Source organism: Coregonus clupeaformis, unplaced genomic scaffold, assembly GCF_020615455.1.
Source record: "Coregonus clupeaformis isolate EN_2021a unplaced genomic scaffold, ASM2061545v1 scaf2834, whole genome shotgun sequence".
Lineage (NCBI taxonomy): Eukaryota > Metazoa > Chordata > Actinopteri > Salmoniformes > Salmonidae > Coregonus > Coregonus clupeaformis.
In genome coordinates, this window is record NW_025536288.1 from 31,734 (window position 1) to 49,890 (window position 18,157).

Sequence of the window (18,157 nt, forward strand, 5' to 3'; positions counted from 1 at the left end):
TACATCTCTGATGTCTAGAATATAAACAGGCAGCTTCCATAATGCCCTCTATACATCTCTGATGTCTAGAATATAAACAGGCAGCTTCCCACTCCATAATGCCCTCTATACATCTCTGATGTCTAGAATATAAACAGTCAGCTTCCATAATGCCCTCTATACATCTCTGACGTCTAGAATATAAACAGTCAGCTTCCAATCCATAATGCCCTCTATACATCTCTGATGTCTAGAATATAAACAGGCAGCTTCCATAATGCCCTCTATACATCTCTGACGTCTAGAATATAAAACAGTCAGCTTCCATAATGCCCTCTATACATCTCTGATGTCTAGAATATAAACAGTCAGCTTCCATAATGCCCTCTATACATCTCTGACGTCTAGAATATAAACAGTCAGCTTCCATAATGCCCTCTATACATCTCTGATGTCTAGAATATAAACAGGCAGCTTCCATAATGCCCTCTATACATCTCTGATGTCTAGAATATAAACAGTCATTTCGCACTCCATAATGCCCTCTATACATCTCTGACGTCTAGAATATAAACAGGCAGCTTCCATAATGCCCTCTATACATCTCTGATGTCTAGAATATAAAACAGTCAGCTTCCCACTCCATAATGCCCTCTATACATCTCTGATGTCTAGAATATAAACAGGCAGCTTCCCACTCCATAATGCCCTCTATACATCTCTGACGTCTAGAATATAAACAGGCAGCTTCCATAATGCCCTCTATACATCTCTGAGGTCTAGAATATAAACAGTCAGCTTCCATAATGCCCTCTATACATCTCTGACGTCTAGAATATAAACAGGCAGCTTCCATAATGCCCTCTATACATCTCTGACGTCTAGAATATAAACAGGCAGCTTCCATAATGCCCTCTATACATCTCTGACGTCTAGAATATAAACAGGCAGCTTCCATAATGCCCTCTATACATCTCTGATGTCTAGAATATAAACAGTCAGCTTCCCACTCCATAATGCCCTCTATACATCTCTGATGTCTAGAATATAAACAGGCAGCTTTCCATAATGCCCTCTATACATCTCTGACGTCTAGAATAAAACAGGCAGCTTCCATAATGCCCTCTATACATCTCTGAGGTCTAGAATATAAACAGTCAGCTTCCATAATGCCCTCATACATCTCTGATGTCTAGAATAAAAACAGTCAGCTTCCATAATGCCCTCTATACATCTCTGATGTCTAGAATATAAACAGGCAGCTTCCATAATGCCCTCTATACATCTCTGATGTCTAGAATATAAACAGTCAGCTTCCATAATGCCCTCTATACATCTCTGACGTCTAGAATATAAACAGGCAGCTTTCCATAATGCCCTCTATACATCTCTGACGTCTAGAATATAAACAGTCAGCTTCCATAATGCCCTCTATACATCTCTGATGTCTAGAATATAAACAGTCAGCTTCCATAATGCCCTCTATACATCTCTGACGTCTAGAATATAAAACAGGCAGCTTCCATAATGCCCTCTATACATCTCTGACGTCTAGAATATAAACAGTCAGCTTCCATAATGCCCTCTATACATCTCTGACGTCTAGAATAAAAACAGTCAGCTTCCATAATGCCCTCTATACATCTCTGATGTCTAGAATATAAACAGGCAGCTTTCCATAATGCCCTCTATACATCTCTGACGTCTAGAATATAAACAGTCAGCTTCCATAATGCCCTCTATACATCTCTGATGTCTAGAATATAAACAGGCAGCTTCCATAATGCCCTCTATACATCTCTGACGTCTAGAATATAAACAGTCAGCTTCCATAATGCCCTCTATACATCTCTGACGTCTAGAATAAAAACAGTCAGCTTCCATAATGCCCTCTATACATCTCTGACGTCTAGAATAAAAACAGTCAGCTACTCCATAATGCCCTCTATACATCTCTGATGTCTAGAATAAAAACAGTCAGCTTCCATAATGCCCTCTATACATCTCTGATGTCTAGAATAAAAACAGTCAGCTTCCATAATGCCCTCTATACATCTCTGATGTCTAGAATATAAACAGTCAGCTTCCATAATGCCCTCTATACATCTCTGATGTCTAGAATATAAAACAGTCAGCTTCCATAATGCCCTCTATACATCTCTGATGTCTAGAATATAAACAGTCAGCTTCCCATAATGCCCTCTATACATCTCTGATGTCTAGAATAAAAACAGTCAGCTTCCATAATGCCCTCTATACATCTCTGACGCTCTAGAATAAAACAGTCAGCTTCCATAATGCCCTCTATACATCTCTGACGTCTAGAATATAAACAGTCAGCTTCCCCTCCATAATGCCCTCTATACATCTCTGATGTCTAGAATATAAACAGGCAGCTTCCATAATGCCCTCTATACATCTCTGATGTCTAGAATATAAACAGTCAGCTTCCATAATGCCCTCTATACATCTCTGACGTCTAGAATATAAACAGTCAGCTTCTCCATAATGCCCTCTATACATCTCTGACGTCTAGAATATAAACAGTCAGCTTCCATAATGCCCTCTATACATCTCTGACGTCTAGAATATAAACAGTCAGCTCACTCCATAATGCTTCCCTCTATACATCTCTGATGTCTAGAATAAAAACAGGCAGCTTCCATAATGCCCTCTATACATCTCTGATGTCTAGAATATAAACAGTCAGCTTCCATAATGCCCTCTATACATCTCTGACGTCTAGAATATAAAACAGTCAGCTTCCACTCCATAATGCCCTCTATACATCTCTGATGTCTAGAATATAAACAGTCAGCCCCACTCCATAATGCCCTCTATACATCTCTGACGTCTAGAATATAAACAGTCAGCTTCCATAATGCCCTCTATACATCTCTGATGTCTAGAATATAAACAGTCAGCTTCCATAATGCCCTCTATACATCTCTGACGTCTAGAATATAAACAGTCAGCTTCACTCCATAATGCCCTCTATACATCTCTGACGTCTAGAATATAAACAGTCAGCTTCCATAATGCCCTCTATACATCTCTGATGTCTAGAATATAAACAGTCAGCTTCCCACTCCATAATGCCCTCTATACATCTCTGATGTCTAGAATATAAACAGTCAGCTTCCATAATGCCCTCTATACATCTCTGACGTCTAGAATAAAAACAGTCAGCTTCCCACTAATGCCCTCTATACATCTCTGATGTCTAGAATAAAACAGTCAGCTTCCCACTCCATAATGCCCTCTATACATCTCTGATGTCTAGAATATAAACAGTCAGCTTCCATAATGCCCTCTATACATCTCTGATGTCTAGAATATAAACAGTCAGCTTCCCACTCCATAATGCCCTCTATACATCTCTGACGTCTAGAATAAAAACAGTCAGCTTCCATAATGCCCTCTATACATCTCTGACGTCTAGAATAAAAACAGTCAGCTTCCATAATGCCCTCTATACATCTCTGATGTCTAGAATATAAACAGTCAGCTTCCACTCAATGCCCTCTATACATCTCTGACGTCTAGAATATAAACAGTCAGCTTCCATAATGCCCTCTATACATCTCTGACGTCTAGAATAAAAACAGTCAGCTTCCATAATGCCCTCTATACATCTCTGATGTCTAGAATATAAACAGGCAGCTTCCATAATGCCCTCTATACATCTCTGACGTCTAGAATATAAAACAGTCAGCTTCCCATAATGCCCTCTATACATCTCTGACGTCTAGAATATAAACAGGCAGCTTCCATAATGCCCTCTATACATCTCTGAGGTCTAGAATATAAACAGTCAGCTTCCATAATGCCCTCTATACATCTCTGATGTCTAGAATAAAAACAGTCAGCTTCCCACTCCATAATGCCCTCTATACATCTCTGATGTCTAGAATAAAAACAGTCAGCTTCCCTCCATAATGCCCTCTATACATCTCTGACGTCTAGAATATAAACAGTCAGCTTCCCACTCCATAATGCCCTCTATACATCTCTGATGTCTAGAATATAAACAGGCAGCTTCCATAATGCCCTCTATACATCTCTGATGTCTAGAATATAAACAGTCAGCTTCCCACTCCATAATGCCCTCTATACATCTCTGACGTCTAGAATATAAACAGGCAGCTTCCACTCCATAATGCCCTCTATACATCTCTGACGTCTAGAATATAAACAGTCAGCTTCCATAATGCCCTCTATACATCTCTGACGTCTAGAATAAAAACAGTCAGCTTCCCCCCCATAATGCCCTCTATACATCTCTGACGTCTAGAATATAAACAGTCAGCTTCTCCATAATGCCCTCTATACATCTCTGATGTCTAGAATATAAACAGTCAGCTTCCACTCCATAATGCCCTCTATACATCTCTGATGTCTAGAATATAAACAGTCAGCTTCCATAATGCCCTCTATACATCTCTGATGTCTAGAATAAAAACAGTCAGCTTCCATAATGCCCTCTATACATCTCTGATGTCTAGAATATAAACAGTCAGCTTCATCCATAATGCCCTCTATACATCTCTGACGTCTAGAATATAAACAGGCAGCTTCCATAATGCCCTCTATACATCTCTGACGTCTAGAATATAAACAGTCAGCTTCCATAATGCCCTCTATACATCTCTGATGTCTAGAATATAAACAGGCAGCTTCCATAATGCCCTCTATACATCTCTGATGTCTAGAATAAAAACAGTCAGCTTCCATAATGCCTCTATACATCTCTGATGTCTAGAATATAAACAGTCAGCTTCCACTCATAATGCCCTCTATACATCTCTGATGTCTAGAATATAAACAGTCAGCTTCCATAATGCCCTCTATACATCTCTGACGTCTAGAATATAAACAGTCAGCTTCCATAATGCCCTCTATACATCTCTGATGTCTAGAATATAAACAGGCAGCTTCCCACTCCATAATGCCCTCTATACATCTCTGACGTCTAGAATAAAAACAGCCAGCTTCCATAATGCCCTCTATACATCTCTGAGGTCTAGAAGAGTGGAATAACAGTGATATCACATATTGAGAAAAACGTACTCAGCACTTCAGGGATCTTGACCTTGGCAAGAGACTGGTTCTCCAGCAGGCAAAGCCCTAAGTCAGATTAGATGGGAACCTTCCTGTCTACATGAGGGAGGTGTGGAAGGAGACGGGACGTCCCCTAAATCAGATTAGATGGGAACCTTCCTGTCTACATGAGGGAGGTGTGGAAGGAGACGGGACGTCCCCTAAATCAGATTAGATGGGAACCTTCCAGGCTCTTTTTGGACACCACCTTCCTTACATTTTACATTTTAGTCATTTATCAGACGCTCTTATCCAGAGCGACTTACAGTTATTGAGTGCATACATTTTTCATACTGGCCCCCCCCGTGGGAAACGAACCCACAACCCTGGCGTTGCAAGCGCCATGCTCTACTAAACTGAGCTACACGGGGACCTATAACGCCTTCCTTGTCGTCGTTCACCTTGGCCTGGTGAAGCTGCTCCCTTCATCACCCGGTTGATCCCCCTCCATTGGTTTCTGGTCAGCCGGCAGCCAGGTGGCGGTGTCTCCTCGGCGTATTGAAGAAATGCACCGATAGTCAAGGTGTAGTTGGTGACCGTGGCGATGTCCTTGTTCTTCTGAAGGGTCTGAACCCATCTAAAAAAAAAAACACACACACACATCATACAATCAATTAGTGTATTAGTGCACGAACACTGATGAGACTAAAGTGAAAGAAAGAACTCTGCTTACCTCCTCATCTTGTCATGGTTTTTCAGGAAAGCGAGAGTGGAAGGGTAAATCTCGTCCTTTGCCATGTACATCACAAATTGCTGAACCCTCTTGAACTTCGCGTCACAATTTTCCTTCATCTTATCGTTTGGATTGGGGCCCTCACAGGTCTTCCTGAATCCCTCCATAAACACACCTAAACAAAGAAACATGATTAGGTAGGTAGGTGATCAAATACTTATGTCATGCAATAAAATGCAAATTAATTACTTAAAAATCATACAAATGTGATTTTCTGGATTTTTGTTTTAGATTCCGTCTCTCACAGTTGAAGTGTACCTATGATAAAAATTACAGACCTCTACATGCTTTGTAAGTAGGAAAACCTGCAAAATCGGCAGTGTATCAAATACTCTTTCTCCCCACTGTATATATTAAGGCATGTATAGAGATAAAAAGTATTTGATTCCCTGCTGATTTTGTACATTTGCCCACTGACAAAGACATGATCAGTCTATAATTTTAATGGTAGGTTTATTTGAACGGTGAGAGACAGAATAACAACAAAAAAATCCAGAAAAACGCATGTCAAAAATGTTATAAATTGATTTGCATTTTAATGAGGGAATTAAGTATTTGACCCCTCTGCAAAACATGACTTAGTACTTGGTGGCAAAACCCTTGTTGGCAATCACAGAGGTCAGACGTTTCTTGTAGTTGGCCACCAGGTTTGCACACATCTCAGGAGGGATTTTGTCCCACTCCTCTTTGCAGATTTTCTCCAAGTCATTAAGTTTTCGAGCCTGACATTTGGCAACTCGAACCTTCAGCTCCCTCCACAGATTTTCTATGGGATTAAGATCTGGAGACTGGCTAGGCCACTCCAGGACCTTAATGTGCTTATTCTTGAGCCACTCCTTTGTTGCCTTGGCCGTGTGTTTTGGGTCATTGTCATGCTGGAATACCCATCCACGACCCATTTTCAATGCCCTGGCTGAGGGAAGGAGGTTCTCACCCAAGATTTGACGGTACATGGCCCCGTCCATCATCCCTTTGATGCGGTGAAGTTGTCCTGTCCCCTTAGCAGAAAAACACCCCCAAAGCATAATGTGTCCACCTCCATGTTTGACGGTGGGGATGGTGTTCTTGGGGTCATAGGCAGCATTCCTCCTCCTCCAAACACGACGAGTTGAGTTGATGCCAAAGAGCTCGATTTTGGTCTCATCTGACCACAACACTTTCACCCAGTTCTCCTCTGAATTATTCAGATGTTCATTGGCAAACTTCAGACGGCCATGTATATGTGCTTTCTTGAGCAGGGGGACCTTGCGGGCGCTGCAGGATTTCAGTCCTTCACGGCGTATTGTGTTACCAATTGTTTTCTTGGTGACTATGGTCCCAGCTGCCTTGAGATCATTGACAAGATCCTCCTGTGTAGTTCTGGGCTGATTCCTCACCGTTCTCATGATCATTGCAACTCCACGAGGTGAGATCTTGCATGGAGCCCCAGGCCGAGGGAGATTGACAGTTATTTTGTGTTTCTTCCATTTGCGAATAATCACACCAACTGTTGTCACCTTCTCACCAAGCTGCTTGGCGATGGTCTTGTAGCCCATTCCAGCCTTGTGTAGGTCTACAAGCTTGTCCCTGACATCCTTGGAGAGCTCTTTGGTCTTGGCCATGGTGGAGAGTTTGGAATCTGATTGATTGATTGCTTCTGTGGACAGGTGTCTTTTATACAGGTAACAAACTGAGATTAGGAGCACTCCCTTTAAGAGTGTGCTCCTAATCTCAGCTCGTTACCTGTATAAAAGACACCTGGGAGCCAGAAATCTTTCTGACTGAGAGGGGGTCAAATACTTATTTCCCTCATTAAAATGCAAATCAATTTATAACATTTTTGACATGCGTTTTTCTGGATTTCTTTGTTGTTATTCTGTCTCTCACTGTTCAAATAAACCTACCATTAAAATTATAGACTGATAATTTCTTTGTCAGTGGGCAAACGTACAAAATCAGCAGGGGACCAAATACTTTTTTCCCTCACTGTGTGTATATATATATATATACAGTGGGGAAAAAAATTATTTAGTCAGCCACCAATTGTGCAAGTTCTCCCACTTAAAAAGATGAGAGAGGCCTGTAATTTTCATCATAGGTACACGTCAACTATGACAGACAAATTGAGAAAAAAAATTCCAGAAAATCACATTGTAGGATTTTTTATGAATTTATTTGCAAATTATGGTGGAAAATAAGTATTTGGTCACCTACAAACAAGCAAGATTTCTGTCTCTCACAGACCTGTAACTTCTTCTTTAAGAGGCTCCTCTGTCCTCCACTCGTTACCTGTATTAATGGCACCTGTTTGAACTTGTTATCAGTATAAAGACACCTGTCCACAACCTCAAACAGTCACACTCCAAACTCCACTATGGCCAAGACCAAAGAGCTGTCAAAGGACACCAGAAACAAAATTGTAGACCTGCACCAGGCTGGGGAAGACTGAATCTGCAATAGGTAAGCAGCTTGGTTTGAAGAAATCAACTGTGGGAGCAATTATTAGGAAATGGAAGACATACAAGACCACTGATAATCTCCCTCGATCTGGGGGCTCCACGCAAGATCTCACCCGTGGGGTCAAAATTATCACAAGAAAATCCCAGAACCACACGGGGGGACCTAGTGAATGACCTGCAGAGAGCTGGGACCAAAGTAACAAAGCCTACCATCAGTAACACACTACGCCGCTTGGGGACTCAAATTCTCCAGTGCAAGACGTGTCCCCCTGCTTAAGCCAGTACATGTCCAGGCCCATCTGAAGTTTGCTAGAGTGCATTTGGATGATCCAGAAGAGGATTGGGAGAATGTCATATGGTCAGATGAAACCAAAATAGAACTTTTTGGTAAAAACTCAACTCGTCGTGTTTGGAGGACAAAGAATGCTGAGTTGCATCCAAAGAACACCATACCTACTGTGAAGCATGGGGGTGGAAACATCATGCTTTGGAGCTGTTTTTCTGCAAAGGGACCAGGACGACTGATCCGTGTAAAGGAAAGAATGAATGGGGCCATGTATCGTGAGATTTTGAGTGAAAACCTCCTTCCATCAGCAAGGGCATTGAAGATGAAACGTGGCTGGGTCTTTCAGCATGACAATGATCCCAAACACACTGCCCGGGCAACGAAGGAGTGGCTTCGTTAGAAGCATTTCAAGGTCCTGGAGTGGCCTAGCCAGTCTCCAGATCTCAACCCCATAGAAAATATTTGGAGGGAGTTGAAAGTCCGTGTTGCCCAGCTACAGCCCCAAAACATCACTGCTCTAGAGGAGATCTGCATGGAGGAATGGGCCAAAATACCAGCAACAGTGTGTGAAAACCTTGTGAAGACTTACAGAAAACGTTTGACCTGTGTCATCGCCAACAAAGGGTATATAACAAAATATTGAGAAACTTTTGTTATTGACCAAATACTTATTTTCCACCATAATTTGCAAATAAATTCATAAAAAATCCTACAATGTGATTTTCTGGATTTTCTTTTCTCATTTTGTCTGTCATAGTTGACGTGTACCTATGATGAAAATTACAGGCCCCTCTCATCTTTTTAAGTGGGAGAACTTACACAATTGGTGGCTGACTAAATACTTTTTTTCCCCACTGTATATATATATATAGGTATAGAGGCATTTAGGCATGTATATAGATATATTTACATTTACATTTTAGTCATTTACATTTTTTACATTTAGCAGACGCTCTTATCCAGAGCGACTTACAGTTAGTGAGTGCATACATTTTTCACACTGGCCCCCCGTGGGAAACGAACCCACAACCCTGGTCGTTGCAAGCGCCATGCTCTACCAACTGAGCTACAGGAGGGCCCTCACGACATGGTTCCAGTAATGCCTGACTCTGCATTCCACAGTAAGAACATCATACCAAAGGTCAAGCATGGTGGTGGTGGTGTGATGGTTTGGGGATGCTTTGCTGCCTCAGGACCTGGACGACTTGCCTTAATAGAAGGAACCATGAATTCTGCTCTGTATCAGAGAATTCTACAGGAGAATGTCAGACCATCCGTCTGTGAGCTGAAGCTGAAGCGCAGCTGGGTCATGCAGCAAGACAATGATCCAAAACACACAATCAAGTCTACATGAAAATTGCTAAAAAGCAACAAATTTGAAAGTCCAGACCTAATCCCAATTGAGATGTTGAGGCAGGACTTGAAACGAGCAGTTCATGCTTGAAAACCCACACGTCACTGAGTTAAAGCAGTTCTGCATGGAAGAGTGGGCCAAAATTCCTCCACAGCGACGTGAGAGACTGATCAACAACTACAGGAAGCATTTGGTTGGAGTCATTGCAGCTAAAGTTGGCTCAACCAGTTGTTGAGTGTAAGGGGGCAATTACTTTTTCACACAGGGGAATTGGGTGTTGCATAACTTTGTTTATGAAATAAATATGTAATTGTTGTGTTGTTATATGTAATATATATATATAAAGGCAACAGAGGCAGTCAGGTAGTTTTTCTAATCCATTTCAAAACACAAATACTTTTGAAGACAGATAGAGAAGCATTTGATGCTATTCACTCAGATTAATCAAATCAAAGTTTAATAGTCACATTCACAGTCAGAACGCAGATATAATTGCAGGTGAAATTGTTCTGAGCTCCAACAGCAGGTCAATAATAACAACAACAGTAATAATCCATCTGGGAGGGAAATCAGCCTAACAGGTTGCCTGGCAGGTTACTGTGGGCAACCCCACTGACCAATGATGGGCCAGTAAACTCAATGTGAACTCAGGATGGGGTCTGGGAAGAGTGAAGCAGGCCATACACAGCGGAGGATGGGTCCTACAGAAATCTACACAGCGGAGGATGGGTTCTACAGAAGTCTACACAGCGGAGGATGGGACCTACAGAAGTCTACACAGCGGAGGATGGGCCCTACAGAAGTCTACACAGCGGAGGATGGGTCCTACAGAAGTCTACACAGCGGAGGATGGGTTCTACAGAAGTCTACACAGCGGAGGATGGGCCCTACAGAAGTCTACACAGCGGAGGATGGGCCCTACAGAAGTCTACACAGCGGAGGATGGGCCCTACAGAAGTCTACACAGCGGAGGATGGGTCCTACAGAAGTCTACACAGCGGAAGATGGGTCCTACAGAAGTCTACACAGCGGAGGATACAATTATCTGTAAGGTCCCTCAGTCGAGCAGTGAATTTCAAACACTGATTCAACGACAGACTATGGTTTTCCAATGCCTCGTAAAAAAGAGCACCTATTGGTAGATGGGTAAAATAAAATAAAAAAGCAGACATTGAATATCCCTTTGAGCATGGTGAAGTTATTAATTACACTTTGGATGGTGTATCAATACACCCAGACACTAAAAAGATACAGGCGTCCTTCCTAACACAGTTGCTGGAGAGGAAGGAAACTGCTCGGGGATTTCACCATGAGGCCAATGCCGACTTTAAAACAATTACAGAGTTTAATGGCTGTGATAGGAGAAAACTGAGGATGGATCAACAACATTGTAGTTACTCCACAATACTAACCTAACTGACAGAGTGGAAAAGACGGAAGCCTGTACAGAATACAAATATTTCAAAACATGCGTCCTGTTTGCACCAAGGCACTAAAGTAGTACTGCAAAAAATGTGGCAAAGCAATTCACTTACGATTGGGGCAAATCCAATACAACACATTACTGTGTACCACTCCTTCATATTGTCAAGCATAGTGGTGGCTGCATCAGGTTATGGGTATGCTTGCCATCATTAAGAACTGGGGAGTTTTTCAGGATAAAAAATAAACAGAATGGAGCTAAGCACATGCAAAATCCTAGAGGAAAACCTGGTTCAGTCTGCTTTCCACCAGACACTGGGAGATGAATTCACCTTTCAGCAGGAAAATAACCTAAAACACAAGGCCAAATCTACACTGGAGTTGCTTTACAAGAACACAGTGAATGTTCTTGAGTGGCCGAGTTGACTTAAATCTACTTGAAAATCTATGGCAAGACCTGAAAATGGCTGTCTAGCAATATTCAACAACCAATTTGACAGAGCTTGAAGAATTTTGAAAAGAATAATGGGCAAATGTTGCACAATCCAGCTGTGAAAAGCTCTTAGAGACTTACCCAGAAAGACTCACAGCTGTAATCGCAGCCAAAGGTGCTTCTACAAAGTATTGACTCAGAGGTGTGATATCATTTTTCCTTTTTTCAAGTACATTTGCAAATATTTCTACAAACATGTTTTCACTTTGTCATTATGATGTATTGTGTGTAGATGGTTGAGAGAAAATAATAAATGTCATCCATTTTGAATTCAAGCTGTAACAAAACAAAATGTAACACAACAAAATGTGGAATAAGTCAAGGGGTTTGAAGGCACTATAACTGTGATTAGCTGGACCCAAACATTTTTGTTCTACAACGTGAACACAAAAAACAGTCGGACTTTTCAAATACAAATACTTTGCACTATTTAAAAGACAGTACTTACTCAGAGCAGAGCCCGGGAGGGGAATTTGGCTGCTAGATCCGGACGCCGTGGCCTCCTCTGTCCAGGACCCTGAACCCGTGGCTTGGTCCTGCTGCAGTTCCTCTTGCTCCGTGTCTGACCCAGGAGGAGACTGCTCGGCCTGAAACCTGGACCTCTTTGCTGACCTCGCCGTCTGCCTTCTCAGTAGCTCGTACCTCTTCCTGGCTCTGTTCAGTTCAGAGGTCAGCTTCAGGTTGTCCTCTCTAACGGATTGGATGGTCTCGCCGCTCTTGGTCAGGGCCTCGTCCCTCTCTTGCACAGCTTTCTGCAGCCTCAGGATCACCGCTTGGCAGTGGCAGGAATCATCTTCGCAGCCCACGTCCTCCTCTTCCTCTTCCTTTAGCCGTGAATCTAAAGAGTCCTCCTCCTGTTCTTGCTTTGCAGCTTCCACAATGTCCAAATCGGTGGCCAGTGGGATGACAGGGTTGGATGCCCTCAGCGTGGCCAGCCGCTCCATGGTCAGCTGTCTCCTAAGCTCCTCCAAAGCCCGTCTCCTCTGCGTTCTGTTGAGTTCTGTGTGCGAGTTCATGTGCCGTTCCAGCCTGCTGACGTGGGCGGAGCATCCCGTCACTGGACACGGCTCCTGCCTGATATTGACGCGGCCCGACTGCCAATGACAAAGGATCACCCTCTCCTCCGTGTTCCTCACATTGTGCACCTGCCTTAGGTGCTGACTGAAGCCGACCACGACCTTAGGGCAAAGCGGACACGAACGCATTGCAGAGCGCACCGGAGCCATCTCTAGTATGGAAAAGTAAAATAACAGTCAATAAAAACCACAACAAAAATCAGTGAAGTAATCCAACAGGTTGAATGCTCCAGGCTGCTTAGTTGTTGCTTAGTAACACACCTGAGACCACACCTCCCCACTCTCTAAAACCTAGAATCCATTCTAGTTCCAGAACTCCTCCCACTAAAAAAACCCTCCTTCCAACTCCTCCTCTGTTGTCAGCCTGGAGTCAAATACACGGCACTAACTCGACAGCTAACACAGTTTCATGGCCACTAGCTAATCCACAGATTTTTTATTTATCATTGAAATACTAGCTAGAGTGGTTAGCTAGTTTGGAGGAAGCATTTAGTCGTTGCTCCCATCCCATAGCCATAGGAAGTGTGACTGGCTCCTTTGTGGAGAAAATGCCCTTCTTTTTAACTTTGTTGTCTCTCCTGTTGGCTCCCCCCTACGTGGGTGGGTTTGTGCTCTCTGATTGGCTCAACGTCAAGTTATTGGCCCCACTGACGAGCCGTTGTGATTCGACAGGTAGAATCAGTAGGTTCTACTGGGTCAGCAGGCAGAGCAGGGTACCGCTTCTGTTCTCGTCAGAGAAGGGACCGGCCTCCCACTGTGATAACTACCTATCGGCAGTCTACAGTACCTGCAGTGAGATTCTCTGTGTGTTTCATGCTTTAGTATAAAGGAATATAAATGTCCCTTTTTTTGAGCTGATAAAGCTCAGTATTTGTATTCTTTATTTAATAGCCTTTTTTTTTACTTTATCAAGGGTCAATATTCTGGACCGGACATCAATTGTTTTACTTTTAAATGAATTATATTTATATATACTGAGGGGCAAATCATTAAGAACACTTGCTCTTTCCATGACATAGACTGACCAGGTGAATACAGGTGAAAGCTATGATCCCTTATTGATGTCACATGTTAAATCCACTTCAAATCAGTGTAGATGAAAGGGGAGGAGACAGGTTAAAGAAGGATTTTTTTTAAGCCTTGAGACAATTGAGACATGGATTGTGTATGTGTGCCATTCAGAGGGTGAATGGGCAAGACAAAAGATGTAAGTGCCTTTGAACGGGGGTATGGTAGTAGGTGCCAGGCGGACCGGTTTGTGTCAAGAACTGCAACGCTGCTGGGTTTTTCACGCGCAACAGTTTTTCCCGTGTGCATCAAGAACGGTCCACCACCCAAAGGACATCCAGCCAACGGCAGGCCAGTGGTTGAAAACGGGTCATTGATGAAAGAGGACAAGGAGGCTGACTTGAATAGTGCAGAGCAACAGACGGGCTACAGTTAGTCGACTGACAGTCCAGTACAAACGTTGGTGCCTAAAGACCCATAAAATAATTTACACCTCATCATACAGTACCTTGACATGAATGGGGTATGGCCACCGACCGACCTTACAAGAGTTCCACTTATTTTTAGCAAAAAAACAAGAAAACTCGCGTTTGCATCGGAGCTAAGGCACTAAAACACTGGAGAATTGTAAAACATTGCCTGGTCTGATGAATCCTGGTTCCTGCTGTTTCACGCTGATGGGAGGACTAGGGTATGGAGAAAACTACATGAGCGACATGGATCCATCATGCCGCGTGTCAACATATGGCAGACTGGTGGTGATGGTGTGTGGGTGTGTTTTTTCATGGCATTTGCACATTTGGGCCCATTGATAAAAGTGGAGCAACGTTTGAATGCCACAGGATATCTGAACATCATCGCTTATCAAGTGCATCTCTTTATGACAGCAGTGTATCCATCTGCGAACAGATATTTTTTTCCCCCCAGCAGGATAATGCCGCAAGGTTCAATATTAGGAAGGTGTTCCTAATGTTTTGTACACTCAGTGTATATGCAGGTAATTGCCAAAATAAAGGAAAGACTTGAGTTGTTTGAGCTGTCATGGTGTAATGTGCATTTCCCTGGCATGGTTCAGGTCCACTCAACCCCTGAGAGGGGATGGTTCAGGTCCACGCATCCCCTTAGAGGGGATGGTTCAGGTCCACTCAACCCCTGAGAGGGGACGGTTCAGGTCCACTCAACCCCTTAGAGGGGACGGTTCAGGTCCACTCAACCCCTTAGAGGGGATGGTTCAGAGGTCCACTCAACCCCTTAGAGGGGATGGTTCAGAGGGTCCACTTAACCCCCTTAGAGGGTGGTTCAGGAGGTCCACTCCAACCCCTTAGAGGGATGGTTTCAGAAGGTCCACTCCAGCCCCTTAGAGGAGATGGTTTTCAGTCCACTCTCCAACCCCTTGGGAGGGGGATGGTTCAGAGTCCTCAGGCCTTGGGGGATGGTTCAGAGGTCCACCCAGCCTGAGAGGGATGGTTCAGAGGTCACTCAAGCCCTTAGAGGATGGTTCAGAGGTCCACTCAACCCCCTGAGAGGGGCATGGTTCAGAGGTCCACTCCCCAACCTTGAGAGGGATGGTTCAGAGGTCCACTCAACCCCTGAGAGGGGCATGGTTCAGAGGTCCACTCAACTGAGAGGGGATGGTTCAGGTCCACTCAACCCAGAGGGATGGTTCAGGTCCACCTTCAACCCCTGAGAGGGGATGGTTCAGAGGTCCACCGCACCCCTGAGAGGGCATGGTTCAAGGTCCACTCAACCCCTGAGAGGGGATGTGTGTGGTCTAGAGGTCCACTTAACCCCTGGGAGAGGAGAAGGGTTCAGAGGTCCACTCCAACTGCCCCTGGAGAGGGGACGGTTTCAGGTCCACTCCAACTCCTGAGAGGGGACGTGTTCAGGTCCACTCAACCCCTGAGAGGGGACGGTGCAGAGTCCAATCAACCCCTGGGAGAGGGGACGGTTCAGGTCCACAATCCTGTAGAGGAGATGGTTCAGGTCCACTCAACCCCTGAGAGGGCATGGTTCAGGTCCCTCAACCCCTGAGAGATGTTCCCAGGTCCACTCCAACCCCTGGGAGAGGGGGTGGTTCCAGGTCCCACTCAACCCCCTGAGAGGGGGTGGTTCCAGGTCCACTCAACCCCCTGAGAGGGGATGGTTCAGGTCCACTCAACCCCTGAGAGGGGTGGTTTGTCCACTTCAACCTCTCGAGGAGGGTGGTTCCAGGTCACTCCCCACCTGAGAGAGGGGTGGTTCAGGTCCACTCAACCCCTGAGAGGGGGTGGTTCAGGTCCACTCAACCCCTGAGAGGGGGTGGTTCAGGTCCACTCAACCCCTGAGAGGGGGAGGTTCGGGTCCACTCAACCCCTGAGAGGGACGGTTCAGGTCCACTCAACCCCTGAGAGGGGACGGTTCAGGGTCCACTCCAACCCCTGAGAGGGGACGGTTCAGGTCCACTCAACCCCTGAGAGGGGACGGTTTCAGGTCCACTCCAACCCCGAGAGGGACGGTTCAGGTCCACTCAACCCCGAGAGAGGACGGTTTCAGGTCCACTCAACCCCGAGAGGGGACGGTTCAGGTCCACTCAACCCCCCGAGAGGGGACGGTTCAGGTCCACTCAACCCCCCGAGAGGGGACGGTTCAGGTCACTCCAACCCCCGAGAGGGGACGGTTCAGCGTCGACCCAACCCCCGAGAGGACGGTTCAGAGGTCCACTCAACCCCTGAGAGGGGACGGTTCAGGTCCACTCAACCCCTGAGAGGGGACGGTTCAGGTCCACTCAACCCCCTGGAGAGGGGTGGTTTCAGGTCCTCCAACCCCTGAGAGGGCGGCGGTTCAGGATCCACTCAACCCTATGAGAGGGGGTGGTTCAGGTCCACTCAACCCCTGAGAGGGGGTGGTTCCAGGTCCACTCCAACCCCTGAGAATGGACGGTTCAGGTCCACTCCAACCCCCGAGAGGGGACAGTTTCCCAGGTCCACTCAACCTGAGAGGGGACGGTTCAGGTCCAATCCAACCCCTGAGGGGACGGTTCAGGTCCACTCAACCCCCTGAGAGGGACGGTTCAGGTCCACTCTCAACCCCTGAGAGGGGACGGTTCAGGTCCACTCAACCCCTGAGAGGGGACGGTTCAGGTCCACTCAACCCCGAGAGGGGACGGTTCAGGTCCACTCCAACCCCCGAGAGGGGACGGTTCACGTCCACTCAACCCCGAGAGGGGACGGTTCAGGTCCACTCAACCCCGAGAGGGGACGGTTCAGGTCCACTCAACCCCTGAGAGGGGACGGTTCAGGTCCCTCAACCCCTGAGAGGGACGGTTCAGAGGTCCACTCAACCCCTGGAGAGGGACGGTTCAGGTCCACTCAACCCCTGAGAGGGGACGGTTCAGGGTCCACTCAACCCCTGAGAGGGACGGTTCAGGTCCCTCAACCCCCTGAGAGGGGACGGTTCAGGTCCACTCCAACCCCTGAGAGGGGACGGTTCAGGGGTCCACTCAACCCCTGAGAGGGGACGGTTCAGGGTCCACTCAATCCCTGAGAGGGGACGGTTCAGGTCCACTCAACCCCTGAGAGGACGGTTCAGGTTTAGAAGAATTCCATCAACAACAATACGTTTGATTACAGGCCCCATAATAATAATAATAATAATAATAATAATAATTGAGGGCTTCAAATCCAATCTTGCTCTCATGGAACGTCATGTCTTCAGGTTGAGCAGAAATGAAAGACAGAGGACTACAGTATTATAATCAATGCCAGTTACGTTTGATTCGTGCAGTTTGTTGGTGGCCCCACTGTTTGATGGTATTCACACGTTACAGTGTAGCTTTAACAATTCCTACAGTACAGAAAAAACATATTCAAGCGTAAAACCTAGAATGGCGCTTTTATAAACAACTCATTAGTTCAACACTTTAGACATAAGACAGTACTTACTGGTGTTAATCAGATCTCCTGTCTCCTCTACCAATGTGCCAGTTATCTCCCCCTCCTCTTTCACTCCCAAAAACTGCATCCTCCCTCTTCCAACTCTCCGTTCACTGTAACATCCTCCTCCTCTTTCACTCTGAACGCGTCTTCCTCTTCTTCCACTGTAACATCCTCCTCCTCTTTCACTCTGAACGCGTCTTCCTCTTCTTTCACTGTAACATCCTCCTCCTCTTTCACTCTGAACGCGTCTTCCTCTTCTTTCACTGTAACATCCTCCTCCTCTTTCACTCTGAACGCGTCTTCCTCTTCTTTCACTGTAAAGCTTTCTTTCTTCTTTCACGGTAACAGCCTCAC

General features: G+C 45.2%; 1 protein-coding gene across 1 annotated transcript in view; it reads right to left on the bottom strand.

The window, feature by feature from the left end:
• Positions 1 to 17,842, bottom strand: part of LOC121555578 — a 40,002-nt gene extending 22,160 nt beyond the window's left edge. The window contains exons 1-4 of the mRNA XM_045219855.1: positions 17,810 to 17,842; positions 12,254 to 13,033; positions 5,753 to 5,927; positions 5,481 to 5,656 (exon numbers count right to left, since the gene is read on the bottom strand). Coding sequence (XP_045075790.1) covers positions 5,481 to 5,656; positions 5,753 to 5,927; positions 12,254 to 13,031 — 1,129 coding nt within the window. The 5' untranslated portion in view covers positions 13,032 to 13,033; positions 17,810 to 17,842. The remainder of the gene's footprint in view (positions 1 to 5,480; positions 5,657 to 5,752; positions 5,928 to 12,253; positions 13,034 to 17,809) is intronic.
• Between the last annotated feature and the right edge of the window lie 315 nt (positions 17,843 to 18,157).